The sequence below is a fragment of the Vitis riparia genome, unplaced genomic scaffold (assembly GCF_004353265.1).
Source record: "Vitis riparia cultivar Riparia Gloire de Montpellier isolate 1030 unplaced genomic scaffold, EGFV_Vit.rip_1.0 scaffold567_pilon_pilon, whole genome shotgun sequence".
Classification (NCBI taxonomy): domain Eukaryota; kingdom Viridiplantae; phylum Streptophyta; class Magnoliopsida; order Vitales; family Vitaceae; genus Vitis; species Vitis riparia.
This window is the reverse complement of record NW_023269703.1, coordinates 185,574-197,104: the sequence shown is the minus strand read 5'-3', so window position 1 is coordinate 197,104 and position 11,531 is coordinate 185,574. Positions and strand designations below refer to the sequence as shown.

The 11,531-nt window shown below is 35.6% G+C and overlaps 2 protein-coding genes across 2 annotated transcripts; both read right to left on the bottom strand.

The window, feature by feature from the left end:
* Positions 1–883: 883 nt before the first annotated feature.
* Positions 884–1,302, bottom strand: LOC117910051 (glucan endo-1,3-beta-D-glucosidase-like). The gene is made up of 2 exons (XM_034824108.1): positions 1,268–1,302; positions 884–1,168 (listed from the first exon to the last, which is right to left on the bottom strand). Exons 1-2 carry the CDS (start codon positions 1,280–1,282, stop codon positions 884–886), a joined length of 300 nt encoding a protein of 99 aa, XP_034679999.1. The 5' UTR covers positions 1,283–1,302.
* Positions 1,303–9,618: 8,316 nt separating this feature from the next.
* On the bottom strand, positions 9,619–11,297 carry LOC117910063 (the record flags this gene model as incomplete). The annotated part of the gene is made up of 1 exon (XM_034824119.1): positions 9,619–11,297. A coding segment is annotated over one exon (1,668 nt), but the record flags the coding sequence as incomplete, so codon positions are not given.
* Between the last annotated feature and the right edge of the window lie 234 nt (positions 11,298–11,531).

Here is an 11,531-nt window from a genome sequence, read left to right as displayed (position 1 = left end):
GCCTCTTTGGGTGACAGGTGCCTGATAATGGGCTCACTGTTTTTTCCAATGTTTTAAAAACCGGATCGGACTGGCCGGTCCGACCGGTCCGACCGCCGACCGGTCACCGGACCGGTCCGGTCCGGTCATTTGGACCGGATGGGGATCGAATCGGGGTCGGACCGGTCGAACCGGCGGTCCAACCGGTGAACTGGACGAACCGGCCGGTTCCAACGGAACCGGCCGGTTCAATTGATTTTAATTTTTTTTTTTTTAACCACATCAAAACGACGTCGTTTTGATGCTTCTGGCATCAAAATGACGCCGTTTTGGAGTCATATTTAAGCAAAGGAGATCTCCTTCTCCATCTCCAGGCTGCGCCGCTGCAAGGGATCCCGCTCCACTGCTCTAGCTCCAGCTCCAGCTCGCGACACCAAGGGATCTCGCCGACGGCCTGAAGCAGCGACACTCACAAGACGCCGGCGGCCCACGACACCAAGAGAGCTCTGCTGCAAGGGATCCCACTCCAGCTCCAGCAAGGGATCTCACCGACGGCCTGCAGCAGCGACACTCACAAGGTCCCGCCGGCGGCCCACGACACCAAGAGAGCTCCATCCCACCCCTCTCCCAGCTGGTAACCTGCCTTGGCCGTGGAATTTGCCACTTTGCCCACAATGAGTAGCTGTTTTGCTCTGTTTTTTTATTTTTCCTTTTCACTTGAAACCTAGGACATCATAGATCATTATGGCAGTTTTGTGAAGCTGCCCTGCCCTGCCCCTAAGCCACCAGCCATGGCCTGAGCTGTATTCAAGTTCAATGTTCCACCAACACCATGAACAGCTAGAGAGAGGAAAATCTAGTGACGGTTGTTCTGAATTTTGAAGAAACAAATTAATTGGTAAAACTATATCACAGTTGAATGGGCTTGTTGGAATTGGTAGAAATGTGACTTACTTGGATCGGTCATGACAATGACGGCAGAGTTCTGAAAATAGCAGTTCCAGTGGTTCCTTCCCCTTGACTGGTAGTAAAGATTCATGGCTATTGAGGCATGGTTTATGAGATTATCTGGGGAGAAGCAAGGGCATCCCCTCTGCAGAACCTGGCAATCTACTTGTGAACATGCATAATTGATGTTGGCTAAAAGAGTAGCCTGATCGGATGATGGCTTGGCCACACACCAAGTTTTCTGCGTTCACATTACAAAATTTCCCCAAAATCAATTCGAATGAGAAAAGCAAGATTTGATAACAAAATGAAATGGGGCTTGTCTAGATCTTGGCTCTACCTCTCCATTCACCATTTTCAAAAGTCCTCATGCAAAATTAGAGGCACCCTAGAGTTAATGAATTTCATGCAGTGATCAAATTGTAAATCTATGTGATAAAATTTACACAGTTGAATCAAATTGAATTGCGGTTATCTATACAAAATTACTTTAAAATTTAGATAAATTTATAATTGGATCAAAACATGCTTGTTATAATGACGGTTGTTCCTTTTAGATAAATTTACTAATTGATATATGATTGTTATAAATTGTTGATGACTTGATTATAAATCATTAAATGGTTGATGACTTCCATTCTCTATGTTAATGTGAGATTTTTGTTTCTAATTTGATAGGGAAATAAAAAATGGAATCAAACTTGACTCCATCCTCTGGTCAAGATTCAACTACCAATTCTCAATCAACTAGAAGTAAGATCGATCCTGCATGGGAGCATGTTTCTGAAGAAAGATATGCAAATGGAAGGAAAGCTCTTATTTGTTTGTATTGTAAAAAGATTACAAAAAGGTGGGGTATTCATAGAATGAAACAACATCTTGCTGGAGTGAAAGGAGATATTGGTCCATGTAAATCGGTTCCTCCTGATGTAAAATTTCGAATGGAAAATTCTTTGCAAGAGTTTGTGAATTCTAAGAAAGCAGCCCAAGAGCATATGAATGTAGAAATCCTTATGGTCCTAATGTGTCACAATTTGAAGGGGATGGGGCAGAAGGTGAAGAAGAGGTTCAACAAATGCAAAATCCTATGGCAGCTAATAGTGGAAAAAGGAAAAAATCAACAGTGGATAAGTATTTTGCACCAAGAAATACTCAAGGAGCTCAACCTTCCATGAGGAGTGTACTAGCTGGGAAAGAAGCTATTTGGAGAGCGGATATGGCGGTTGGGAGATTCTTTTATGATGCATGCATTCCTACTAATGCAGTGAATTCCTTCTACTTCAAGCCAATGTTGATGTTATATCTGCAATTGGTCCTGGATATAAGGGTCCAAATTACCATCAACTACGGGTAGTTAATTTAAAGGATGCCAAGAAGGAAGTTCAGTTACTTGTGGACTCTTATCGTGCAATTTGGGCAAAATTTGGGTGTACAATAATGGGTGATGGTTGGACAATAATAGACAAAGAACACTCATCAACTTCCTTGTGTATTGTCCTGAAGGAATATCATTTGTGAAATCCGTTGATGCTTCAGACATTGTCAAGGATGCAACTAATTTGTTTCAGTTATTTGATGAGGTGATTGAATGGGTTGGTCCACTCAATGTAGTTCATATAGTCACTGATAATGCAGCAAATTATGTGGCCGCGGGGAGATTGATTTCTCAGAAGCATAAACACATTAATTGGTCACCTTGTGCAGCTCATTGTCTTAATTTGATCTTTAAGGATTGGTAAGATGGACCATGTTGCTGAACTTGTAAGACGTGCATCAAAGGTGACAATTTTTGTGTATAATCATGTTGCTTTTTGTTAAGTTGGTAAAAAAAAGGATGGACAGAGATTCTGCGACCTGGTGCAACTCGCTTTGCTACTACTTTCATTGCACTCAAGAGTCTTCATGATCATAAACATGACTTGCAAGCTTTGGTGACTAGTAAGTTCTTTGTGGACTCTAGATATTCAAAGATTATAAAAGCCAAGTTGCAGTTTCCATCATCTTGGATATATAGATTTTGGAATGATTGTTTGATTGTTGTGAATCTTATGTCTCCACTAATGCGCTTATTGCGTATTGTTGATTGTGATGAGAGGCCTTCGATGGATATGTGTATGAAGGCATGTATAGGGTTCGTTTGGGCATCAAGAAATTGTTTAACTACAACAAAAGACTATACAAGCCTTATACGGAGATCATAAAGCAACGTTGGATCAACAACTGAAGAAAAGCATTCATTCAGCAGCTTATTGGTTGAATCCATGTTTCCAATATGATCAGGAAAACTTTTGTAGTAAGCCAAATGTTATTGGAGGTGTCATGGATGTTATTGATCAAAAAGTTCTGAAAGGCAAGCTTGAAACAATGAATGAAATGAAGCTATTTCGTGATCGATTGGGAAGTTTTGGAAGAGAACTTGCTTATTCTTCACGTGAAGTACTTCAACCTGGTAAAAATTATTATCATTTATTAGTATGTTTATTCTTCTTATTAGTTACCTACTTACTATTTAATATTTTAAACTTGCTAATGTTTTATTTTTTCTTATTTTTAATGTGAAATGGTAATTAGATGAATGGTGGAGGCTACATGGATACAGTGCACCACATTTGCAAAAGTTAGCCATTCTAATATTAAGCCAAATCGCATCATCTTCTGGATGTGAGAGGAATTGGAGTGTCTTTGAACGTATACATACCAAAAGAAGGAATAGATTGGAACATCAAAGGCTTAATGATCTTGTATACGTTCATTATAATTTGCGCCTAAAAAATCGGTATAAATGATTTCTTAGTTGTTTTGAATTTAAATTCTTCTATTCACAATTATGAATAATTATATGTTTTTTTTTTTTAGGTTCTATAACAAGAAAAGAATCTATGATCCAATTGACTATGCATGCATTGATGAGACCGATTTTTGGGTAGTTGATGATGATCAACCAGCAGAGTTAGATGTTGAAGAATTGGAAAATCTTCTATATGAAGAAGGGTCAATTCCAATAAATGAAGTGGAAGGTTCAAGTTCTCACATTGGTTAGTAAAATATTTAAACTTATAAAAGTTCAATAATTATATTTTTTTCTTTAAAAATGATTTATTGTTGATATATATTCAATATTTTTGTAGATGATGAGGATGGTGGTGACGTGGCTATAGAAGGGCTTGATGTGGAGAACTTTGGTTTTCCAAATGCTCATGTTCAATTTCCATATTCCAATTTCCAAAATGAATGAAGACATGAATTTTATATTTATTAGTATGCAAAAAACTTCATGAATATTCAAACATTGACATGTTATATTTTTATAGATATCATATATGATAATTGATGACTTCTATAGGTAAAAAAATTTGTGACAAAACTCAACAAACAAAGTAGATGCTGTCAAAATTTACATAGAATTTATTAAATTTTAATTTTTTATAATATATAAATAATAAAATATAATTTATGACGTCACCGGTTCGATAGCGGTTCGACCGCCGGTCCGACCGGTGAACCGTGAACTGGTAACTTTTCCGGTTCAATGACCGGTCCGGTTCTGAAAACATTGGTTTTTTCTGTCACTAAAGCTGAGGATGAGGTCTGCATATAGATGCCGGAATTGCTTCTTGAATAAGGAGTAAGCTTCATCAATATATTTTCCAGCAGGACTAATAATGTCACCCTTATCTTTGTCAAACACAATCGCTGTAACTCCTTCCGTGATTTCAATATATTTTCTATATATATATAGAAAATGATCATGCCTAACACAGGCATGGTACTTTGTTATCGTTGGGATGCGTTTGGCATGTGGGAATAAAAATGAAAATATGATGAGAATGAAGGTGAATCACCATATTATGTAAAAGAGAGGAATCAAAATACCAATGAGAATGGGATTTGATTTCTATATATTCTAATGAATTTTCCATTCTTATTTCCATTCTGAAAAATAATTCAAATAAAGTAATAAATAAGAATAAAATTGATTTCTCATTCTCATTCTTTGATTTAGTTTCTAAACCTAATCTTAGGGTTATTCTTATGAGTTTTTCATCTATATACTTCTAGAATTTTAGGGAATTCAAGCTATTTCAAGAGAAAAGGATAGAAAACCATATACTTAAAGGAAAACAAGAGGAAGATAAACAGTGTGCGTGTTTGGAATTGTTTTCAAAACCATTTTTTCTGTTTTTAAGAATAAAAAAATGGGAAAACATGTTTAACAATTCAAAAAATAGAAAATAGTTTTTTTGTTATTAAAAATATAAAACAAGGTTTTTTTTAGAACACATACTTTAGTTGTTTAATTTCAATTGTTTTTTAAGGACTGTTTTAAAAAATAATTATATAAATATAGAGAATAATTGAAAATAAAGAACCCTAGATAAAAGTTATTTTTGAAAAATATATAAAAAAAAATTCAAAACATTTTAAATTTCCAAACAAATTTTTATTTTACAAAACATCAAAAAATCATTTTCAAAAACCATTTTTTTAGAACTGTTTTAAAAAATACACTTCCTAGATAGAGTCAAAGCTTTGTTAATTTGGTTGCCTTTTTTATTTGAGAACATTTTAGGTCTATTTGTTTTCAAATTTATCATCTTTTCTAAAATAAGTTTGCATACAATGGGAAAACCTTTTTACTTTCATAGTAGGAAAATGTGTGTTTTGGGACAAAATTTTGATAAAAAAAAGGGAAAAATAAAAACCTCTAAAAGTAATTCAAATTTTAGACATTCTAACATCAAATATAACATCTAAGTAAATTAAAGGTAGTACTTATATCATTGAATGTAGTATTTGAAACTACCTTTGACAGCATAAAATTACAAATTTTTTTAATCAGATGCTATGGATTGAAATATCAAATAAGAGCATGTTGTAGCTTTTTATCAACAAATATACTTTCATGAGCTGCATACTTGCTCTTATCAATGAATACTTATGGGTCATGAAGGTACACTATGCCCATGAGCTTGCTTATAAGTTATAATCTAATTTTTCACCTAAGTTTACAATAAAAGTAACACTTTTTCAAAAAAAAAAAAAAAAAATTCTCACTTTACATTTCTTTAAAAAAAAAAAAAAAGGTGATGTGCTAAAGACTAGTTTGAGGAATATTCTCAAATGCATTATAGAATGAGAGCTTATAAGTTATAATCTAATTTTTCACCTAAGTTTACAATAAAAGTAACACTTTTTCAAAAAAAAAAAAATTCTCACTTTACATTTCTTTAAAAAAAAAAAAAAAAAGGTGATGTGCTAAAGACTAGTTTGAGGAATATTCTCAAATGCATTATAGAATGAGATTTTTTTTTTCTTTCTTTTTTTGAAAAAGGATTAGTTTTGTGGCAAACTCTATTCACCTTCCAGTAATTGGAATTGCTCACTAAAACTGAGGTTTGCCATAAGAAGGCAGACATGTACATGTGTGAGCAGCTCTCCGCCTCATCTAGGCTACTAACCATTTTGAATCCATCCGCAATGACTAGTAGCATAGCACAACATCTCCACCCACACCTGACTTAACATCTGCCATCCATCAACAATGGACTATTACAGAAATACTGAAATCAACACTTTTAGCACCTACAGATCAACACCCAACAATGCCACGTTTTTACTCTATTGTAGATGGAAAGGGAGGCAAGAATATTGAATCAACTGCAATTTATATGATGGTGCCTGTTTGCCCTAGTGCCAAAATAGAACATAAAAAAACAGAGGAAAGAGAATTCTAGGTCCGTAAATGGCTCAACCTAAAAACAGCTGACCCTTGCACAAGTATTGGTTTATTCATTTACATTCAGAGTCTAAAAACACACTTAGGTGGTGTTTGTTTTTTGGCTGAATAGAAAAAACCAAAATATGTAACTTTTTTTATTCAACTAAAAGTAACCTGTTAACATCATCCAACATCACTAAAGTGAACTTGTTATCAATATGTTCAATTTAGTTATGTTAAATGATATTAATAGGTTACTTTTAGCTGAATAGAAAAAGCCAAATATTTTGGCTTTTTCTATTTAGTCAAAAAACAAACACCACCTTAGATTCCTTTTTAAGTCAAATTCGTATGCATTTGCATTTAGGATAATAACATAAACCCTCAGCATGTGAATATTTGGAATATTAAGGGGGGCCAAGGATTGGCTTTACTTCTTCACCATCTAATATTTGGAATTGCTCACTGAAACCAAGATGTGGCATGAGAAGGCAGATAGAAAAAATGGGGCATTAAATTTCCAATTCAGTGATTGGGCCTACAACAATGTATGAGGGAGCATAAGGCCTAAGGGAGGGTGGGCTGTAGAATTGGGCCTCCATAGTATGTTCTTATTGTGAGCATTTCTCTACCCTTCTTAGATCCCATCCTACATCGAAAATACATGTAAGAAATAAGGTGTTTAAATCACATTCGTCCAGTTAAAAACGTATTTGTCTTGTCACCCCAGAATCAAAATTATTAAACTAAGTGCCGGACTTCCCCCCAGCCCAACCTCTCCATATTGAATTCCTCAGTGAAACTGCGAGCGAAGACTGCTTCTGTAATGATCGGGTATTTTATGACACGTTAGCATTTTTAGTTTGAAAAGTCTTATTTTGTGTGATGGTTGAAAAGTAAAAAAGAAAAGTGTTTGGAGAACATGTGTCAATTTCGGATTGGTGAATTTCATTTTATTGTGTCGGTCAATTAGACAAATTGAAATTTTATGCCATGTCAGCCTTAGGTTAGAAAATTTCTTAAGATTTTAGAAATTGAAAATTTCCGGAAACGAAAAACGAAAACGAAAAAAAATGAATTAATTAAAAATTAATTAGAATTATTAAGAAAAATTAAATTAAATTGATGAATAATAAAATTGAGAAAAATTAGTTTTAGATTGGTGTTAATAAATAAATTTGTGTGTTAAAAAAAAAAAAGAATTGAAAATCAAATAAAACAATTAGAATAAACAAAAGAAAAGTAAAAATAAAAGAAATAAATTTTTCTTTATGCAAATGGATGGGAATAAAATCTTTGGGCCTTGGTTTTGGGCTTTAGTGGCTGGTAGTGGTAGGAATACAAAAGTGGGCTATTAAAAAAAAAAAAAAAAAGGGAAAAGGAGGAGTTTTTGAAAAGGGTAGAACACGGGGAGAAGGAAAGGAGCAGTGGCGGTGGAATTTTGGGGTTCTCGCCGGAGCTTTGACCGGCCATTTGGACAGCCAAATGACCTCCGTTTGGGCCCAAATTCGGAGGAAGTGCTCTATTAGACTAGAGGAACAAGTCTATGGTGGCTGATTTCATTTTTAACGATCAACTTCTCAGATTTGTGGTAGGGAAAAACTAACCCTAAAACTCAAATTTAATATATTTTTCATTGGAAAAAATTATAAATCTGATAATTATGAGTTAAGTAGATAATTGTGATGTTGTGTGAATTTTTTGGAATGATTTGAGATTTTTTCTGGATTTTTTTGTAAATTCTGGAATTCTTTGTAATTGATAAATAATTATTTTAGGTTGTTAAAAATTGTTAGAAATGTAGGAAAATTCCGGAATTAGGGCAAGATTTCAAATCTAGTGATTTATGAATTTTTGAAAACTGATTGGAATAATTGCGGTAATTTTATTGTGGAAAATTAGTTATTTCCAAATATTAGGAATTATTAGAAGTATTGAAAATTTTGAAATTGTGATATAAATTCAAGTATGTTGATGTGTGAATTTCTGAAAATTTGTTGGTATATTTTCGGGAATTTTAAATGTGAAAATTTTATTTTATTGGGTTATTGAGAATGTTGAAATCATTGGAACTGTAGAAATTATTAAGGAATTTTGGAATTTGTGGCATTCATTTGCATCATGATTGTATGAAGAAATGAAAAAAAAAAAAAATTGTGAAAAGTGTATGAAATGGAAAAAAATAAAATAGTGATGAAAAATGAAAGCCCGTGTGAGGCGAACTAAGAAGGGAGAGAGATCCCTAGGGTGAAAGACCCAAAAGTTTACCCCGGGAAGACTCCAAATGGGGAGTATATTTGGATGCGGACGCGTATCCTTCGGTGAAAGCCCAAGAACGATAGTGCATTGTATGATTGTGTGTCACACGTTTATATGCATTCATTTAATGAGTGGATGTTGTGGAATTAAGTATAGTGTTGTATGTTAAATTGTGTGACTTGATTTATATTGGTGAATTGTTGCGTTTGGGTTCTTAAAATATAGTAATCCCCCATTAACCCTTTGGGTGTTAGGCACCCTACTAAGCAATGTGGAAATGCTCACCCCTTCCTTTTTATATATTTTTAGATGCAGATATCACTCCTGAGGATCCACAGATGGGACATGAAGGACTTCAGGATGCCCTTAGAGCGGTTTAGTGGAAAGGTTTTATTTTTTATTGTGTTGTGGTATTGAGACCTTGTAATAAGTGAATTATGGATAATGTAATAAGACCTTAGTTTGATTAAGGGGATTTTTATGAAATTTTATTTTGGGATGCAATGATGTTTATTAAATCTTGATGTGTTTAAGTAAGGTTTAAAATATTGTTAGTTGGTAAGAACCCTAGTGGGACTTATATGAAAAAAAAAAAAAAATTTAGAGTGTTTAGTTGACTGCCAACGTGGAATAGGAGAAACCCTTAGGGTCAAACCTTTGACCTGGGGTCACGGGCCAAATTTTAGGTCGCCCGGAATTTGGGTCATGACAGCTTCACCATCCGCTACTTGGAATTGCTCACTGAACCGAGGTGTGCCATGAGTAGGCTCACATGAGTGAGCAACTCCCCGCCCCGCCTAAGTTGCTGACCGTGTTGAATCCACCCACAATGAGTGGCAGCATGACACAACATCTCCACCCACACATCGCTTACCATCTCCCATTTCTCTCCAGCCTTCATTTCCAGAGATTCCAACATTTTGGCAAGCCTACATGCCTCGAATAACACTGACTTGCTTTTATCTCCTTTCACTTCTCTGGGCTCATGTTTCGTGTTAACTTGAAGCAACAATTTGCAAGCTTCATTTTTGGTAGATATAAACTCGCTTTTTTGTTGAAAAAATCTTTTGGCCTCTGCACAGGTGTCTCGGAACCTAAACTCCCCTATCCCTTTAGGCAGCATAAATGGACACATGACTAGCAGATACAACATATATTTGGATAAGCATTTGCTTATTTTGCATCTTGCTTTAGGATTGGGGTCCTCATCAGAATAGCTACAGAGATCTGTTGCGATATGCCAAAGGAGGATGCTGTGATCAAATTCGACATCAACTACACTCCAACCAAGTGTCTCAATAAACCCCCATTTCGTAATCACATAATCGCCTCTGTGTTTTAGTAGTGACCTGAGATCCTTGGCATGATTTGTCATCTGTAGAAGCAAGCTGAAGATGGGTTTCTTCATGTCATCCACCTTCTCCCACTTCATGTACCAGTACCTCTCTAAGAATCTGTTCATGTCAAAGAACCTGGAAACCTGATTGAACTTAGTGTTGTCTCTGAGGCAAGAATTAATTAAGTTGTTCTGTGCCATGCGTCTAGACCATCTCTTGTCACTGGTTAAAACTGATCGAAAAGGGGTGATGGCCTGGCAAATGGAATCAGTGAGGGAGTTCTTCTTACTGCTCAACCAGACGATGCTCCAGTCAGACAAAATCAGCATAATGATAGCATAAATCTCTAGAAAAATAGCTCCTAAGAGTAATAAGTAAGTAATGTTGATGTCAATGTTTGAGAACTCATGCTTATCGATGAAGAAGCAGAAGATCACTAAGGTAGAAATAGTAGAGAAGAAGCTGGCAGTGCGGAGAAGAATGCCCAGGAGAGAATAAACCACAGTTGCCTTGGTGTAGAGCACATCATACATAAAACTGATCTCCATCTCTACCACTTGGAAGGCCTCTTCGGGTGACAGGTGCCTGATGATGGGCTCACTGTTTTTTCTGTCACTAAAGCTGAGGATGAGGTCTGCATATAGATGCCGGAATTGGTTCTTGAATAAGGAGTAAGCTTCATCAATATATTTTCCATCAGGACTAGTAATGTCGCCCTTATCTTTGTGAAATACAATCGTTGTAGCTTCTCTCATGATTTCAACATAATCCGGTCTAGGATCGGGAGATGGAAGCAAAGACTCTCTCAAGTGATTGTTGCTTGCAGACATGAGAACCCAAGTCCTCTCTCCATACTTGATAATTCCAGCAGCAAACATTGGAATGGATAGAAATGTGAGTCGAGTTCCTGCCCATGACCTCAGAAACACATAAAAAGCCACTCCAACTTGAACAACTAGACCAAGCAAGTGCCTTAACCACAACTCATTGTCTTCCAAGGAGTAAGCAGTGATGGTATCCGGGCCACCAAGGTGTAGGAGAAGAAATGGTGCCCAAAAATATATTTATAATATCCAAGGTGCAGTGTGGTTTTTTTTTTTTTATTCCCTGATCTACGAGCACCATGAGAAAAGTGATCTATGAAACTTACAGGCTTTCGACTGAAAAGTGACCAATGGAATAGGCTTTAGAGTAGCTTTTTCCAAATAGGTCGAGAAATAAAATTTTAAGGAGCTCTCTAGTTGGGATTCACAAGTGTAAATAGAATTCAGGTGAAACATAGGAATTCC